This window comes from Chenopodium album, chromosome 26, assembly GCF_948465745.1.
Source record: "Chenopodium album chromosome 26, dcCheAlbu1.1, whole genome shotgun sequence".
NCBI classification, from domain to species: Eukaryota; Viridiplantae; Streptophyta; class Magnoliopsida; order Caryophyllales; family Amaranthaceae; genus Chenopodium; species Chenopodium album.
Window position 1 is genome coordinate 4,979,908 of NC_137859.1, and position 15,971 is coordinate 4,995,878.

The 15,971-nt window shown below is 34.9% G+C and overlaps 1 protein-coding gene across 1 annotated transcript in view; it reads left to right on the forward strand.

The window, feature by feature from the left end:
* The window catches only part of LOC145616223 (midasin-like), a 44,461-nt gene that overhangs the window by 12,354 nt on the left and 16,136 nt on the right, over positions 1–15,971 (forward strand). Inside the window, exons 19-45 of the mRNA XM_081670915.1 lie at positions 23–218; positions 316–414; positions 500–805; positions 1,771–1,961; positions 2,045–2,099; positions 3,336–3,486; positions 4,655–4,728; positions 5,062–5,209; positions 5,916–6,014; positions 6,140–6,240; positions 6,384–6,473; positions 6,559–6,624; positions 6,730–6,894; positions 7,017–7,224; positions 7,301–8,187; positions 8,413–9,975; positions 10,218–10,407; positions 10,482–10,547; positions 11,338–11,414; positions 11,491–11,739; positions 12,763–12,898; positions 12,982–13,067; positions 13,166–13,251; positions 13,359–13,500; positions 13,582–13,671; positions 14,315–14,438; positions 14,557–14,711. Of these exons, the coding sequence (XP_081527041.1) occupies positions 23–218; positions 316–414; positions 500–805; positions 1,771–1,961; positions 2,045–2,099; positions 3,336–3,486; positions 4,655–4,728; positions 5,062–5,209; positions 5,916–6,014; positions 6,140–6,240; positions 6,384–6,473; positions 6,559–6,624; positions 6,730–6,894; positions 7,017–7,224; positions 7,301–8,187; positions 8,413–9,975; positions 10,218–10,407; positions 10,482–10,547; positions 11,338–11,414; positions 11,491–11,739; positions 12,763–12,898; positions 12,982–13,067; positions 13,166–13,251; positions 13,359–13,500; positions 13,582–13,671; positions 14,315–14,438; positions 14,557–14,711 (5,800 nt within the window). The remainder of the gene's footprint in view (positions 1–22; positions 219–315; positions 415–499; positions 806–1,770; positions 1,962–2,044; positions 2,100–3,335; positions 3,487–4,654; positions 4,729–5,061; positions 5,210–5,915; positions 6,015–6,139; positions 6,241–6,383; positions 6,474–6,558; positions 6,625–6,729; positions 6,895–7,016; positions 7,225–7,300; positions 8,188–8,412; positions 9,976–10,217; positions 10,408–10,481; positions 10,548–11,337; positions 11,415–11,490; positions 11,740–12,762; positions 12,899–12,981; positions 13,068–13,165; positions 13,252–13,358; positions 13,501–13,581; positions 13,672–14,314; positions 14,439–14,556; positions 14,712–15,971) is intronic.

Consider the following 15,971-nt stretch of genomic DNA (forward strand, 5'->3'; position numbering starts at 1 on the left):
TGAAAAATCTTGATTGCTGCAGTATTGTTTGGACTAAAAGTATGCAGAGGCTTTACTTCCTTATTGAACGCTGTTATCAGCTAAAGGAGCCTGTACTGCTTGTAGGTGAAACTGGTGGTGGAAAGACTACCGTTTGCCAGCTACTGAGCATGGCTTTGAGTGCCAAACTGCATATCTTAAACTGTCATCAGTACACAGAAACTTCTGATTTTATTGGGGTTTGTGACTACCTTTCTTTCATCTAATTGATCCGATTATTAGATTTTCTAGATGTTGATTTTACTCTGTAAATGTATTTGGATTTACTGTTGACAGGGATTCTATCCAGTTCGTGAGAGGTCAAGAATAGCATCAGAATTCAAGAATTTGATTGAACACCTAGTGATCTCATTGGCTTCAATCCATTTTGATATTGTATGGTACCTTTGATTCTCTGATATTGTGTCCATTATATGGAAAAAATGCTCTTGTTTTGAAGTTAATATATTTGTGGGTGCAGAAACTTTCTACTGATATTGGCAAAGCTCCGTCTACTCTTAAGCAATTGGGAGAAGTTTTGGATGAATGTAAACGTACTCTGGTCTCTATGTCTGATGAGCATGAAAAAGATCTAGCTTCTTCTGAAAAAACGAAAGCAGAGCTATCTCAGCTGTATCAGCAATGGCAAACAATTTTTGTATGGCAAGATGGACCACTAGTACAAGCTATGAAGAATGGGGACTTACTTCTTGTGGATGAGATCTCTTTAGCTGATGATAGTGTGCTGGAACGGTTGAATAGTGTGCTTGAGCCAGATAGGAAACTAGTGAGTGTTATAAATCTGTTTAATCTTTCGTGCATGTTCTACATTGCTGCAGTAGCTGTTGCTTTGTTTTATTTTAGTGGTAGATCATCACGGCTGTAGTGAATTAGAGTTTCTTGTGCAGTATGTGGCTAGATTTTTCTCATGATTCTCAATATAACTAAGATCCTGGTTCTCTAATGCTGTGGATTTACCAAGTACAAAGGGCTTCTTTTTATTTATTTATTTATTTGTTTATTATTTTTTTTAATAATCATGTAATTAGAAAGGCTTCATTGACACAGGGAATAACAATATTATGGATCACTGACACAATACTCTATTCTGAACCATTCAAAACCACAAATCCAGACGGTGAAAATTGAGAGTCCTTGTGACTTGCATATTTATGTCCCGTTGGTCACTTGGGCCTCCTACTCATTTTGCTACCTCTCACTCTTATTTTGGCTCATGGGAAGACCAAGAGGTCTATTAGTTGCAGCCATACACTTTCACTGTGACTCTAACCAGTTTTTTTTTAATATCATACTACGTACTACCTCCGTCCCTTAATACAAATCCTCTTTCTAGCATTTATTACTCACATAATAAAGAGAAAAAGGCTTTTAATTTAGGGATGGAGGGAGTATTTTATATTAAGAACGGATTATTATAATGGATTGTTCTCTTGTCACCAAGAATGATAATCATTGGTTAAAACTTATTTGGTTTGTTATAATGGAATATCTTCCTTATTAACCCCGTTGATCGTCAGCATACACTTTTGGGTTACAATACTCAACTCATCATTAGAATATAATCTTCCTCATGCATCACTTGTAACTACCTTGTAAAGAAAATGAGACATATGGTTAGGTTTACTGTAATCCACAGTATGAAATAGTCCTTTTAAGACCTTTTTTAGGGAAGTAGAATATGTTCTTCTGTTTTTGAAAAGCTTAAGCAATTCTATTTTCTACTTTGTGCAGTCTTTGGCCGAGAAGGGAGGACCTAGTTTAGAGACTATAACAGCTTCTGATGATTTTTTCCTGCTCGCTACGATGAATCCTGGTGGGGATTTTGGTAAGAAAGAATTATCTCCAGCACTTCGGAATAGGTTCACTGAGATATGGGTTCCCCCTGTTGATGACTTAGATGAGTTGAGAGGGATCGCTGAAAGGTATGCTGGTTTACTTAAAGGATTTGAGAAATCTGTGTGATTGTTTCTATGTTTAAATGACTTTATTTCATCTTCTTGCACAGGTTCCTAAGTCCCAAGCTCCATTGTTTTTTGAACCCTCTTCTACATTTCTGGGAGGTATGTTTCTTGTTGGTCTCAATGATGGAGTTATTTTATAGTAGTGCAAGTGTTAAGGACACTTGTTATATGAAAGTTTTGTGTGATTTTGGTGATTTGAAGAGTCAAGTATTCAACACAGATAGTGTAGGTAAAGTGAAGAGTCGGAGTAACATAGTAGAGAATAATACAAAGCAGGAGGATAAGGTGTTTTTGTGAAAAAAACCAATAATTTTATATGCAAACAACATATCTTTATTCTTTAATGATTTGCAGTTTAGCACCTACAAACCCTTGCCTTCTTAGGAAAGGACATCAAAGAAAATGCTTCTATTATGTAGCTTTACAAAATTATTGCATTTTAATGTAACTTTACCAAATTATGGCACTTTATCAAATTATGGCACTTTAATGTCAACACATACACCAAATAATGGCCAACTTAACATAGTATGTTGTACCATAACATCTGATTTCTTTAGTGTCTTGAATCACAATAGATGTTTTGAAGCAGATTCTTATGACAAAAATGTTGGATAAGATCCAAAAAGAGAAGTATATGGGGCCCTATTCTTTCCTTTGAGCTCTCCTTTATTTGAACCATTGCTTGAGCATCTGAGGTGGGAAGGTAGAGTAAATAAGTACATGTTTACGAGCACAAGGGGCCGTATTCTTTCCTTTGAGCATGTTTATGGTATTGGCTGATTGTACACCTTCCGTGTTCTATTAATATACCCATTTATTGTAGACTTAGTGGGTGTAAGAGAAAGATGGATAAAGTAAGAAAGATGGGTAAAGTAAGAAAGATGGGTAAAGTAAGAAAGATGCAGTAAAAAGGTACTTGGGTGTAAGAGCAACTTGGATAAAGAGAGATATTATTAAGAGGTAAGGGGGTGTAAGAGAAAGGTGGATTAAGGTAGAGATTATGAGTGAAAATATGTATATTTGTGTGTAAGGGGATAAGATTGTAAAATGTGCTAACCAAAGTAGAATAATTTAAAATTGGGTACATCATATAAAAACTCTTCAAAATGGAAATTGGGTACATCATAAAAATAACAGAGGGAGTAATTGTTTTGAGCTTTATAATCTTTTAGCTATTCAAGTTAGATTGACATGTTCTTTATCAAATTCGGAACATGTTTTTTTTGCGTCTTTGTTTTGATATATGAATCATTCCTCTTCCTGTCAAATATGGATAGTACAATGCACTATTTACCTTTTTATGATTTTAATGCATGCTTTATCATTCTACAGTGGTTCAATCAGATACAAGCAGGAAGGATGCTTACTGTGAGGGACCTTCTTGCTTGGTTGGACTTTGTTTCAAAGACAGAGAAGAGCTTACATCCTAATTTTGCATTTTTGCATGGGGCCTTCCTTGTTTTGCTTGATGGACTGAGCTTGGGTATGTCTTTAGTTTTTGTTTACTGTATTATCTTGTTCTAGAGAATTAAGATTGGTCTTACCTTTTTTTTCAAAAATCATAATATGGAGAAGGGATAGGTAGGGGTTTGCATAGATGGATACAATTAACTTGTACTAGCTCCACACAGTTCAACCTTTAATTATATTTAAAAATTCATTAGAAAAAGCAAACTGGACGACTAAATTTTGTTTTGTTTTGCTCATGACGAATATAGTTTAATCTTAGATTACCCCTGAAAAGGGAAACTAATAAGAGATGATAAATTGTAGTAACTCTTAGTGAACAACAATAAATAAGTCAGAGAAGTTGATTCTTCCTCTGCCTCTTAAAAGTTGTCATGTTTTGACTCTGACACTATTAACATAAGTTACTTTGTCTTTGTTGTGTGATTTATACTTAAGACATCATAGTATTTTGAGGTCTTGTTGGATTTATCTTAATATAAACTTTCTATAAATTAATATTTGCCTATTGATTATTGAAGATAGTGATATTTCAAATCATACATTGACTAGTGCTTCAAGGAATAGATCAACTAATATGAAACAGAGGAAGTATTTATTATGTTATTCAAACTAGAATCCCAAGGTAATTACCGGGGCACACTCTAGCTTTATTAATTATTTTGATATAACTAATCTATGTGAATGAGTGAGTGAAAAGGTGTACATATGATGGGGCAAGTATTCTGAACAAAAGAACAAAGGAAATTTTTTCAAGACCCTTTTTTGACTCTGCTTACACCCCCCCCCCCCCCCCCCCCCTCTCTCAGATGTATATTCCTTTTAGATCTCTCTTATTTGTTCTTCCTTTATTTGCTATGTTCCTATATTTATGTTTCTCATGAGCTAGAATAATCTCTCAAGATCTATGGCTGCTTTAGTCTTGAATGGTTTGCAGTTTTGAACCCTATTAACATCTTGCATCACCTATGGGCTTACGTCATTTACCTTTAGTAATTATGAGGTAAAGCTTTGCTGGGAGTTGTGTTTACATTGGCAAATTATATAAAACTCTAATGTATGATCCTATAAGCTTGCCTTCTTCTACTTCTTATATGTAAATTCTGTGATATTATCTTTATGTAATGGAATTCTTTCTTCCTGCTAATCACTTCCGTTTGTTCTCTTCTTTTTTTTTTTGCCAGGCACTGGTATATTGAAGAACGAAGCTGCTGAAGTAAGAGAAAGATGCCTTGCCTTTCTTGTGAAACAGCTTAAGGTGTGCTTACTGTTCTGCTTGACTTGTCTCATCTCTCGTTTCTTTCTCTCCTGTAAAGGATTGGATTTGGTACTCTTGGAGTCAATAATTAACACAACCATTTTAACTTGACTCATGTGAGGAAATCTTTCCTCAAAAGTGTGCAAAATCACCTGTACGTTGGTAGGTAGTCAGAATTTAAGACCTTGTGATGGATTATTGTGCTTTGAATTATCTTCTGTGTATGGTTACGTTTCTGCAGTGCTCATTGGTACTCTATATTGGTTATATCTACTAAGCTGTACTGTTGTTGGTTCAAGATAATTGCAATTTCATTTAAGTTGTTTGTTACAGGCAGATGATTCCTCTGTGATTGATTCAGAACTACTTCAGATGGAAGTTTATGGATGGGCTGATATTAGCAGGGATGTGGATATTTCAATACCCGAGGAGATGCAATGTGACAATGTTTTTGGCATTCATCCATTTTATATTGTGAAAGGTATATACTGCTTAATTTCTTTCTGCAACTAATCAGTTGCCTGTCATGTATTGTTGTGCCATTCCTTTCTGTTAGTCTCCTGATAAAATAAGCTCTCTCTTTTTTAAAAAAAATTTAATTTATCATTTACTTGGAGAGGAATTTTATAGCTCTAATGAAAAAATTGGAGAATTTTGTTTGAAATTATTGCCATGTAAACTCACCTTCTCACATGTCACAAATTCTTCATATCTGGTTTGTAATTTGGTATGAATTAGGAGTAAGGTAAGAAGATTGGCCTGGCAATCATCTTGTTTGGCTTTTTTTTTTTTTTTTTGGGTTTTGTTGTAAAAGAGCTATGTGACTTGATAGTGTAAATAAATTTTTTGCATATCTTCTGTTATATTTGGTACTGTAAGGCATGTTTTGACACACTCCTTTTCTTCTTTGATTATGATTGTCAGCATTCCTTTCTTTTGTTTGTTTTTCTTAATTTCCTCATGATTTGTTATGTTTAAAATTTTATGTTCTCTATTATGGATTGATCATGATATTGTTGCATTGCACTTGATTTTGTGTTAGTTTAACCTTTTAACCATTTTAACTGCTATGTAACTCTGTGAAACTATGAATTATAGGATGGATCGGACCTGTGCATTTTTCAGTTAAATTAATTGTGCACTGTTAGCTGTTTTAAAAACTATGTTCTTTATATATTTCTGTGTAGGTGGTGCTCATGTGGAAAATAGTGGATTTGAGTTCTTGGCTCCTACTACACATAGGAATGTCTTGCGAGTCTTGCGTGCTATGCAACTCTCAAAGCCTGGTTTGTTTTTTATTTATTTATTATTATTTTTTTTATATAAATATTGTTATTTTCCCCCTCCCCCACATAGCTTGGTGCTAGTTTGTTATTCTGCTGATTTTCCTAATTTATTCTACCAAATGTAGTGCTGTTGGAAGGTAGCCCTGGTGTTGGAAAAACAAGTTTGATTTCAGCCATTGGAAAGTTTTCAGGCCACAAGGTTGTACGTATCAACCTGTCTGAACAGGTTAGAATTTCGCTTTTAGCCTTTTTTGAGCTCCACATATTCTCCTATATGTTTTATATATTTGCATTTCTTACTCTTTGTGTCGTTGCGTGTTTTTTATTTGTTGCTTTTGCATTATAAGTTTTCATTTTGACCTGTTGCAGACTGATATTATGGACCTATTGGGTTCAGACTTGCCTATAGAGAGTGAAGAAGGGTTGCAATTTGCTTGGTCGGATGGAATTTTATTGCAGGTACTGGAAGTTTGTTTTCATGGTAGAATGGTAGATTATTCAGTTAGACTGCAGTAATAACATTGTTTATGATTTTTGTTCGCAGGCCTTGAAGGAGGGATCTTGGGTTTTACTGGATGAGATCAACTTAGCTCAGCAATCTGTTTTGGAGGCATATAGATTTCTCATTTCTGTGCTCTTATCGTTTATAAGTTTTGGCTCTAGTGTAGCTTTTCTTGAGTGTTTTTCTCCTTCTCACTGAGATCTTTTATTTCAGGGTCTGAATGCTATTTTGGACCACCGAGCTGAGGTGTTTATTCCAGAGTTGGGCCAGTCTTTCAAGTGTCCATCTTCCTTCCGAGTTTTTGCTTGTCAGAACCCATCTTGTCAAGGTGGTGGGAGGAAGGGTCTTCCAAAATCATTTCTTAATCGGTTTACAAAGGTATGTGGTTATGTATGCAGTAACCGTATACCTATTATTTTTGTTTTAGATTCATTGAAATAAATGTTGCAAAATAGCTTATGCCCTTATTACCCTCTCTTTTTGGACCTGGTCTTTGTTAGGTTTATGTGGACGAGTTAGGTGAACATGATTATCATTTTATATGCCGTTCTCTCTTTCCATCAATCCCTGAGTCCATACTTGTGCGATTGATTACGTTCAATAAGAGATTGTATGAAGAGACTATGGTATGTCATAAGTTTGCGCAGCAGGGATCTCCATGGGAATTCAATCTGCGTGACATCATTCGCTCCTGTCAGATAATTCAAGGTATTTTTTTTAAGTATACCTAAAGTATTTCTGATACAAACATTTTATTTGTTTGCTAAAGAATTATCTTTTGCAGGTTCATCTGGAAATTCTAAGAACGATTGTTTCCTAAATGTTGTTTATGTGCAAAGAATGCGAACTGCTGCAGATCGGAAGGAGGTATTGCGGTTATATGAAGAAGTTTTTGGGATAAAGCCTTCCATAAACCCTTATCCACGTGTACAGATGGATGATCACTTTTTAGTAGTCGGGAATACTCGTATGAAGAGGAATCAATTCCAGTCCATTAAGACCATTGGTAGTGAGCTTAAGATTTTTCCAGGTTTGAGGAATACATTGGAAGCTGCTGCACAATGTATACAGCATAAGTGGTTAGGAATTTTGGTTGGGCCAACATCTTCTGGCAAAACATCACTGATAAGGCTGCTTGCACAACTAACTGGAAATGTGCTCAATGAAATCAATCTTTCATCGGCTACAGACATTTCTGAGTTGCTTGGGTCCTTTGAGCAATATAATGCCTATAGGAACTTCCACTCTATTGTATCTCAAGTTGAGCGCTATATGAATGAGTACTGCAATTTGCAGTTAGATTCTTCTGCTGATGAATTTTTAAGAGAGAGAAAAGACCTAATTTCTAAATGGCTCTTTTTATCATCTAATATAAGTTCCGGTCACATGACAAAATCTGATACTTCTGATGGTGAAAATTGGATGACAAGTCTACCGTCGTTGGTTGAAATAATTGAACTTTTATCGTTGGACTTGGAAAGGTATCTGCTACCTGTGTCTTGGTCATTGAATGATTTGTCTAAAGTTTTGCAAAAAGTTCAGAAGCTGCAGGAAATTCAAAAGGGAAGGCCAGTTTCAGCAAAGTTTGAGTGGGCTGCTGGACTACTGATAAAGGCAATCGAGAACGGAGAATGGATTGTGCTTGAGGATGCTAATCTTTGCAATCCAACGGTATACCTTTTTATTTGTGAAACTGCATATCTGGTAGCAAACATAAGTAAAATAAAATGTAAATTTTGGTTTGGTTATCAGTTTTAACTTCCTACCATTTTGAAAACTACTTTTTTTTTTTTAATTTTTTTTTTTTTTTTTTATAATTAATGTTGTTTTATGTTTTCCATACATGTTGATCGATTTTAACTTCGTCAAACTAATATGAATTTTTTTTTATCGTAGGTTCTTGATCGAATCAATTCATTAGTTGAATCAGAAGGATCAATCACTATAAATGAGTGCGGTAACGTGGATGGAAAACCTTTGGTACTCTCCCCACATCCTAATTTTCGGATGTTTTTCACCATTAACCCAAGCCAAGGTGATGTTTCTCGTGCAATGAGAAATAGAGGAATTGAAATTGTTATGATGCATCCATATTGGCTGCTAGATGTAGATGGCAAAGAAAAGATTCAGGCGTCAGAATTAGATGATATTAAGAGCTTTCTTGCATTATTTAACATCCCAAATGGGATGTTAGTTGATTCAATGGCAAAAGCTCATATGCATGCTAGGAATGAAGGTCTGTGCCTTGGTGTTCAAATTACTTATCTTGAGCTGAGACGATGGATTCATTTATTTGAGCAGCTTTTAATGACTGGCAATGATGTCCTGTGGAGTCTCCATTGTAGCTGGGAGCATTCTTATCTTTCATCATTAGGTGAAGCTGCAGGATGGCATATTGTCCTAGAAGCAAAATCATCTTATTTGACCAACCTCGATTCTGTTTTTCTTGGAGAAAAGTTCATTGTCAATTCGAGGGATTCTTGTTCAAAGGAGGTGACAGAGGCCACTAATGGAGGGTTATCTCTTTGCTTGCCAGGTGGGTGGCCTGCGCCATTGAAACTTCGGGATTATGTCTGGTACTCAGTCGAAGCTTCTGTCAGACAAAACTGCCTGTATCTGGAGTATCTTGGGGTGCAATGTGCATCGTATGAACTATACATTCCCAGGCATCAGAAGTTGAGGGAGGATGTCTATTCGAATGGTTCTAAGTCAATATATCTTTTGGACTTGAAGATGTTGCAGACATTAATGTACCCTCAAGGTCAAAGCGGTGAATCTATTAGTTATTTTCTGTCAAAGGAATATGATATTCTGCTCACCAAGAGGAAGCTTTTATTTGCTGTTGATTGGGCCGTAGATCAAGTCACTAGAAAAAGTGATCTTGATCTATGTCTTTTGTGGTTTAGCTGGTTTGATTCCCAGTTGCAGCCTTGCTGTCAATTCTTTGGTTCTTTGGGTTTGGAGAATCTACTTAGAATGGAATTGGAACATCCAATCTGGAAGTTCATCTTCCTAAAACGCCATGAAATGTCTCATCAAAATGTTATATGTGACCTGGAGTTATTGCCAATTCTTTCTTTGGAGTCTGCTGAAGTTCTCGCAAAATTATCAGCTTCTTCTGGAAAACAGCTTTTTAATGCTATCAAGAGTGTTAGACTTTTAAGGCGTAGTTTGTGGCAGTGGAATGCTGAGATCAATGAAAACTTCAGTGATAAATCATTTGGATGTCTGGTGAAATCTTTGCGAAAGCTGGAAAAAGAAGTGCTTGATGTGATTGTTGAATCTCCATCGTTTGAAATATTACGTCAATTATATACTGACCTTCTGGAAGAACACATCTTATTTTGGAATGTTTTTGTGTCATCAGAGCTAACAACTTTGCTAGTTCATTGGCGTGCTTTGATAAAGATTGCATTAAAATTGAGAGATTTTTTCCCTGAAGCAGCAAATAATTTGTTGGTAAGTTCTATTTCTTTCAAATGTTGTAATTTCTTAGATTCTTCACCCTGGCCCATAAACAGATTTTTTTTATTTTATGTTTGTGTTTATTTTTTTATTTTTTTTGAAAGGGGGGGGGGGGGGCTTTTGAGGGGAATACTCCCTGGCTTGTTTATTCTTTCATGACATTTCTCTTCTGCTAAAGTCTTTTTAGCCTGTTGGTTGCTTGGATTGTGAACTAATTCTGTTTATCAATACTGTAGAGAAGTTTTGATACGATGTCGATAAGTCTTCATAGAAGATTGCCTTACTCTCTGAATTCTGAAAAGTCAATGCTATGGGCACATGGAGGCCATCCATCTTTACCCTGTTCTGCTGATATATGTAATAAACTCCAGCAACTTATTGGGTTTGCAAAGCTAGTCTGGCCCAGAAAACATTTACAGAAGCAGAGTATGTGTACTTTCACATGTGTTAGTTATTTTTGTAGGGTATGAATATTTTGCTGATAATTATTTATGTTGCAGTGGATGATCGTATTGTTGAAACTGCTGTATCAACAAATCAAGAACTTCGTTTTCTTTCAATGCAAGGTAGGCTAAGTTCCTTTTAACACTATTTGTGATCTTTGATAAAGCTAACACATGCAGATTTAATCATATGAAGTAACCATTGTCTCACAACCTATGTGCTTCATTTTTGTGGGGTAATCTTCCATTGTTTCATGGATATATGATTTTTGGAAAAAGATGTGATTTTCTCAAGAAAGGAATAAATTTGCATGCTTCTTTTGATTTTAGAAATTGTGTTGTATTTGTATCTCTACATGTTGCAAGGAAATGAATATTGAAACATGGAACATTGAAAATTAAAAACTCTAATGTTCAGTACGAGAGAGAGAGAGAGAGAGAGAGAGAGAGAGAGAGAGAGAGAGAGAGAGAGAGAGAGAGAGAGATAGAGAGTTATGCAAAGGAATTCCCTTTTTTATTTTCCTTTCATGCCCTACATAAGTAACTCTCAGAGAAACTCAAAGGAGTGATTTGACACACAGTTCCTTAAAGAAACCTTACATAAAGAAACCTTACATAAAAATGCATTTGGTAGAGTTCATTTGAATTATATAAGATATTTATTTTAGTTTTCCAATCGGATAACTTTGTTGCCAAGAGCATTTCAATTGGATTTGCCTCAGACTCTCTGTAAGGAAGCCTAATTCGCTCTGTGTTTCATGGACACATCAAATTGAAGGCCTTTGTGTTTCAACTTAGAAGTCGGATATTGTGTCCTGACTCTTCTCCTTTTTCTGTGTATTTTGCTTTGGTTTGTAGAAGTCAAGTAGCATTTTATCTTTCTTTTTTTGTTTTCCCCCCTCGGGATCTATAGGTGTTTGCATGACATCTTCTCTATTCGGGAGATATGAAGAGGGGGACATTGCAGATAAACTTCAGGAGATGTATGAGGTATGTCTTTTTTACAACACACACACACATGCATATCCTTCTTATTTAAAGCTAACATGATTGATGGTTTGCGCAGATGCTTTTAAAAAGATTTGAATGTGAAACGAATGTACTGGAGGAAAATAGCAGATCTCAGACAATTGGATATTCTCTTGGAAATTCTGCTTGCTGTATAATTGTACCTGAAATCGTGAGCCATAGGTGTGGTTTTGAGACGTGGATAGATACACTTCCTATAGTTGATGAGACAAGTCTATTGCTGGATTTATTTTTGCTCCAAGATTTATCAGAAATTATTCTTGCTGATCCCAAAGAGTTACAATCGGTATGCCATTTTTTTTTAAATTTCCTATCTATAATAAACGTGCTGCCTAATATAATATATGTTTTTGCTAGTTTCACGGATATGCTAATTATTGATACTTTTCATGCGATTAGTGGATTTGTTTCACATTAATCTTTAGTAAAGGGGAAATCAGGAAAATCTGTCATTAGCTACCATTTTATAAAAAATATACATACTTTTCTTAACTCAAACTCACTATGATTAGTCTCCTAATAACATGTGCCGAAGAAAGCTAAGCCAGGTATTATGGGATGGGGGATTGTTATATGAAAGGTTGTTAAAAACAAGGTCTTTGAAAATTTATAGTGTTAATAGACTTTTTATTTGATGACAATAGTAGGGGTATTGCTTTTGTTTCTAAATTTTACGCTCAACTACTTGTTAAGATAATGATGCCTTTTTGTCTCATTGTTCTTGTTACTCTTGCTTTGGGACAATCTTTCAGAGAAGTCCCAATTTATTCGCTCTACTTTAAAGATAAATTTAAGGAAAATAGTTTGTTATGTTCTTTCAGGGATTATTTGAGGACTTTCAAATTTTGAATATGTAGCAAGTAGTAAGAGACGAAGGGAGTAAACTAGGCACTAAACAAAGAAAAGAGGTCGAAAAATTGAATTCGAAAAAGTTGATTTTCCTTAGAAACCTATCAGTCCTTTACTTAAAAAAATTCTCTCTAAAATGCCAATAAACTATGGTATTTGGGGTTATAATTCACAAAACCCAAGAATCTGTTCTGATGCAAGATTTTTGATGGAGTGTGGTCTGGCTTGCCCTCTCCTGTGGCTTGGGTCTCAATCAGGAAAACATAGATTTCAATTCATCCTTGTTGTTAGCTTGATGTTAAGGTGAATTAAGTTAGGCTATTTTATGCAAACTTTTGTAACTCATTTGGAATTGTTAGGTTATTATGTTTCTTAGTCTTCTGTCGAGAGGTAAAAGGTCATTAAATACCAGTTGGTTTCCCCCCAATGCTGTACATTTTAAATTTGAATCTCTTTGCAGCTTTTATCTGGATTGCGTGATGATATGCAAAATTCTTTGCGCTTCTCGATTAATTCCTCATCACGGTCGCCCTTAGATTTTGTTCCTCATCAAGAAATGTTGTGGATAGTTGATGCATCAACGCCTACACCAGAAGGTCAAATAAATTCTACTCGTGTCACATTTCCTGTCACAAGTCTGGTGCTAATATCTTAATTTTTATCTTTCTTTGTGTTGCAGTTGGCCATAAAATCATTAGTTCTGTTCTAGAAACTTGGTTTAAATGGCATTCCGCCTTGTGGAATTTCCCCATAGTCTCTAAAAAGGTATTCTGTTATTGCTGTCTACTGAAAAGAAGTTTTGTTGTCCTACTTCGACTATTCTTTCTAGAAACTTGATCACGAAATATTCTTTCTTTTTTCAGGATCTTTATGTATCAAATGCTTATAAATTAATATTGCCTAATGTGCTTTTTACACCAGTGAAGACAGATACAGTACAAAATATGCTGTAAGAGTTTTTCTTTAATGGGATTTATTTCTTAACCTTCTTCGGTTGATTTCAGGCTATATATTGTTTTCTGTGTTGATCTGTGTACTTTACTGGATTTGCTGCAGGCAAGCTGCATTTGTTATGAAGGATTATCATTTCCATTGCTTCAAGCTCAGGGTTAGCTCATCAAACATTTGGCATAGCATTGTGCCTAATACAGACTTGCAATATTCTCTTCTGTGTGGTGCTCGTAACTTGTTGCTGCAGGTATGCCACACATTTACCTGCTAATCATTTCCTTTGCGATTGTAGTGCATCTGCCTAAATTAATTGATCTTCTATCTTCAGATTATATCTTCCCATAGAAAGTCTTTCACTGCTGAAGACTTTTTGAAAATTAAATCAAGTCTCATGTTACTTCAAAGGAATAAGATCAAGGTAGTGTCTTTCTTTGTACTTTATTTAATAGCCTTCTGCTGACCTCTTTGTAGTTATACTGTAGAATATATAAGTCTCAGTGCTGTTTTCTGCTGATTCAATGTGGGACACTCTTGGGATATGCTGTTTCCTTTTTTTTTTTTCATTCTTACCAGTAGGACAGCCATTTCTAGTCATCTCCTCTCTCTATGGATTGGAATAAAAAGAGAGGAGCTTGGATAGTGTGGGGTCTTCAGGCAGGGGAACTTTTGTTCAAAAGGTTGATAAATTGGAAATGTTATTAGCTTGACAGATTACTGGCCCATAGAGTGTTTACCACCCCGGTTACCTGAGCTTCAATCTCCAGTCTTCAAAAATTACATTCAGCCTTCTGCCCTTTACTGATAGATCGTCCTACTTCATAGAATAAAAAAATAGCTGTCACATTAATGTTGATTATTTAATTAAATTTAATGACAGTTGTTGAGACAAGTCTACCGTGTAGAAAGTTGGTAAACCACTTTTTCATCCCGTCAGTTGGGAATTATGTATTTTGTACCTATGTCTGATCCTAATTTAGCTTTCCAAGCAAGTATTATAGATCATCCTATATATATATATAGGAAGAATGGTTGCCTAACTCTTTATTTATTGTTTTTTGCAGCCAAATGACATGGATAATCTGCTTTCACTTTTGGGTTTATCCAGACATCAGAAATTTGTTTCACTTGTGAAACCATTTATTGAACCACTGCTCAAAGACATTGATAATAATCACTCCTTTGAGGGTACTGTTTGTCTCAATTTCTATATATATATATATATATATATATATATAAATATATATATATATATATGTCTTTACTATAGTCTTAAAACACTAATTTTACAATGTTTTGTCTTCAGTATTGCTGTATCACATTTCCTGTGCCTGGTTAAGACTTGGAGCCCTGCGATTTCACCTTTTGCTTGCTTGCGACGAGCTGGATCCAGCTATTAAGTTTAGTTCCAAACATCAGAAGCTGGTGGATAAATGCCAATCACTAGAACTGGAAAGTGAGGTATTGTACTTCCCCTTTATTTCATGCTATTTGCTCATCACTCTAGTGTTATCTTCTTATTCAATCATAAACAAGAACAATACACAGGATTATAGACTGTAGAATAAAAGTGCTCACATGACATCATTTTTCTTTTTTATACTCCTTATTTTTTAGATTGTAAAAGTACTGTCTCCATTATTTTTAGTTGACGTGTTTTGTCTTTAGCACTGTTCACACACTTTCCTTTGACCGTGTTTTGTGATTTATACGTAATGAAAAATATATTCATGTGAGATCTTTTTAGATTCATCACGGTTTATATTTTCAAAATATCAATTTTTTATTATTTTTACTAATCAGTAATCAAAGATATTAATGATTGAAATTGTGCATTGGCAAACGTGACCAGAGAAACGTGTTAATTAAAAAGAAACGGAGGAAGTATATGATACATTAATATAACTGTACCAGTCTTAAATGCTCTCTTTATATTGAATGACTCTGAAGTTATTGTTGCAAGGATTTTCTGTTCTTTTATTGTGTTTACATTGATTTGAATAGCCAGAAGTCCAAACTTTATCTATTGGGATAGCCCCTTATTCTAGCCCCGTTGCCCATGCTATTTTGATGCAACATTATATTGATTAAATTGAGAGACAACCAGTTACATGTGACTAACATTTACCAGTGTACTGATTATGTCTTGAGTACGTTAGCAAAATCTTAAATGGGAATGGTTTTTCTCTCATAGTATGTTAATACTTCTGTAAAGTCCTCAAAGCATTTAGAATAAAATGATTGTTAGTAGTATTGAGCTTATGCACCTATTCAGATCAAACTTTAAGCCTTTTTAGAATATCTAATCGTAATAATTAAACTACCATAGAAAATTAACTATCAGTCTTAGGTATTAGGCTTCTTTTAGTCTGTCTTATTATTCTCTTGTAGTCATATGATGTCTTCTGATTATCACTGAACATATACTGCTTACCGATAAATAATACTAAGCTACTCTTTTTAACTGTTTCTGCATCTGAGCTGCTGTTCCACATTTTCTCTCTTATGTCCCACACAAGCAAAGTTTGTATTACTATGTAATCAATGGAATTGCTGCATAATTATAAAGTCATGTAACAGTTATATTTGAGGAAGGATGAGAATTATGTTGAAGAGCCTTGTGTTTCATATCGCCTTTAAAGAGCTCTGGTTGCAGTGACATAATTCCTTTTGACTTGGTAAAAGAATAGGAAAGTAGATCTCCCAATTGAAATTTAATCC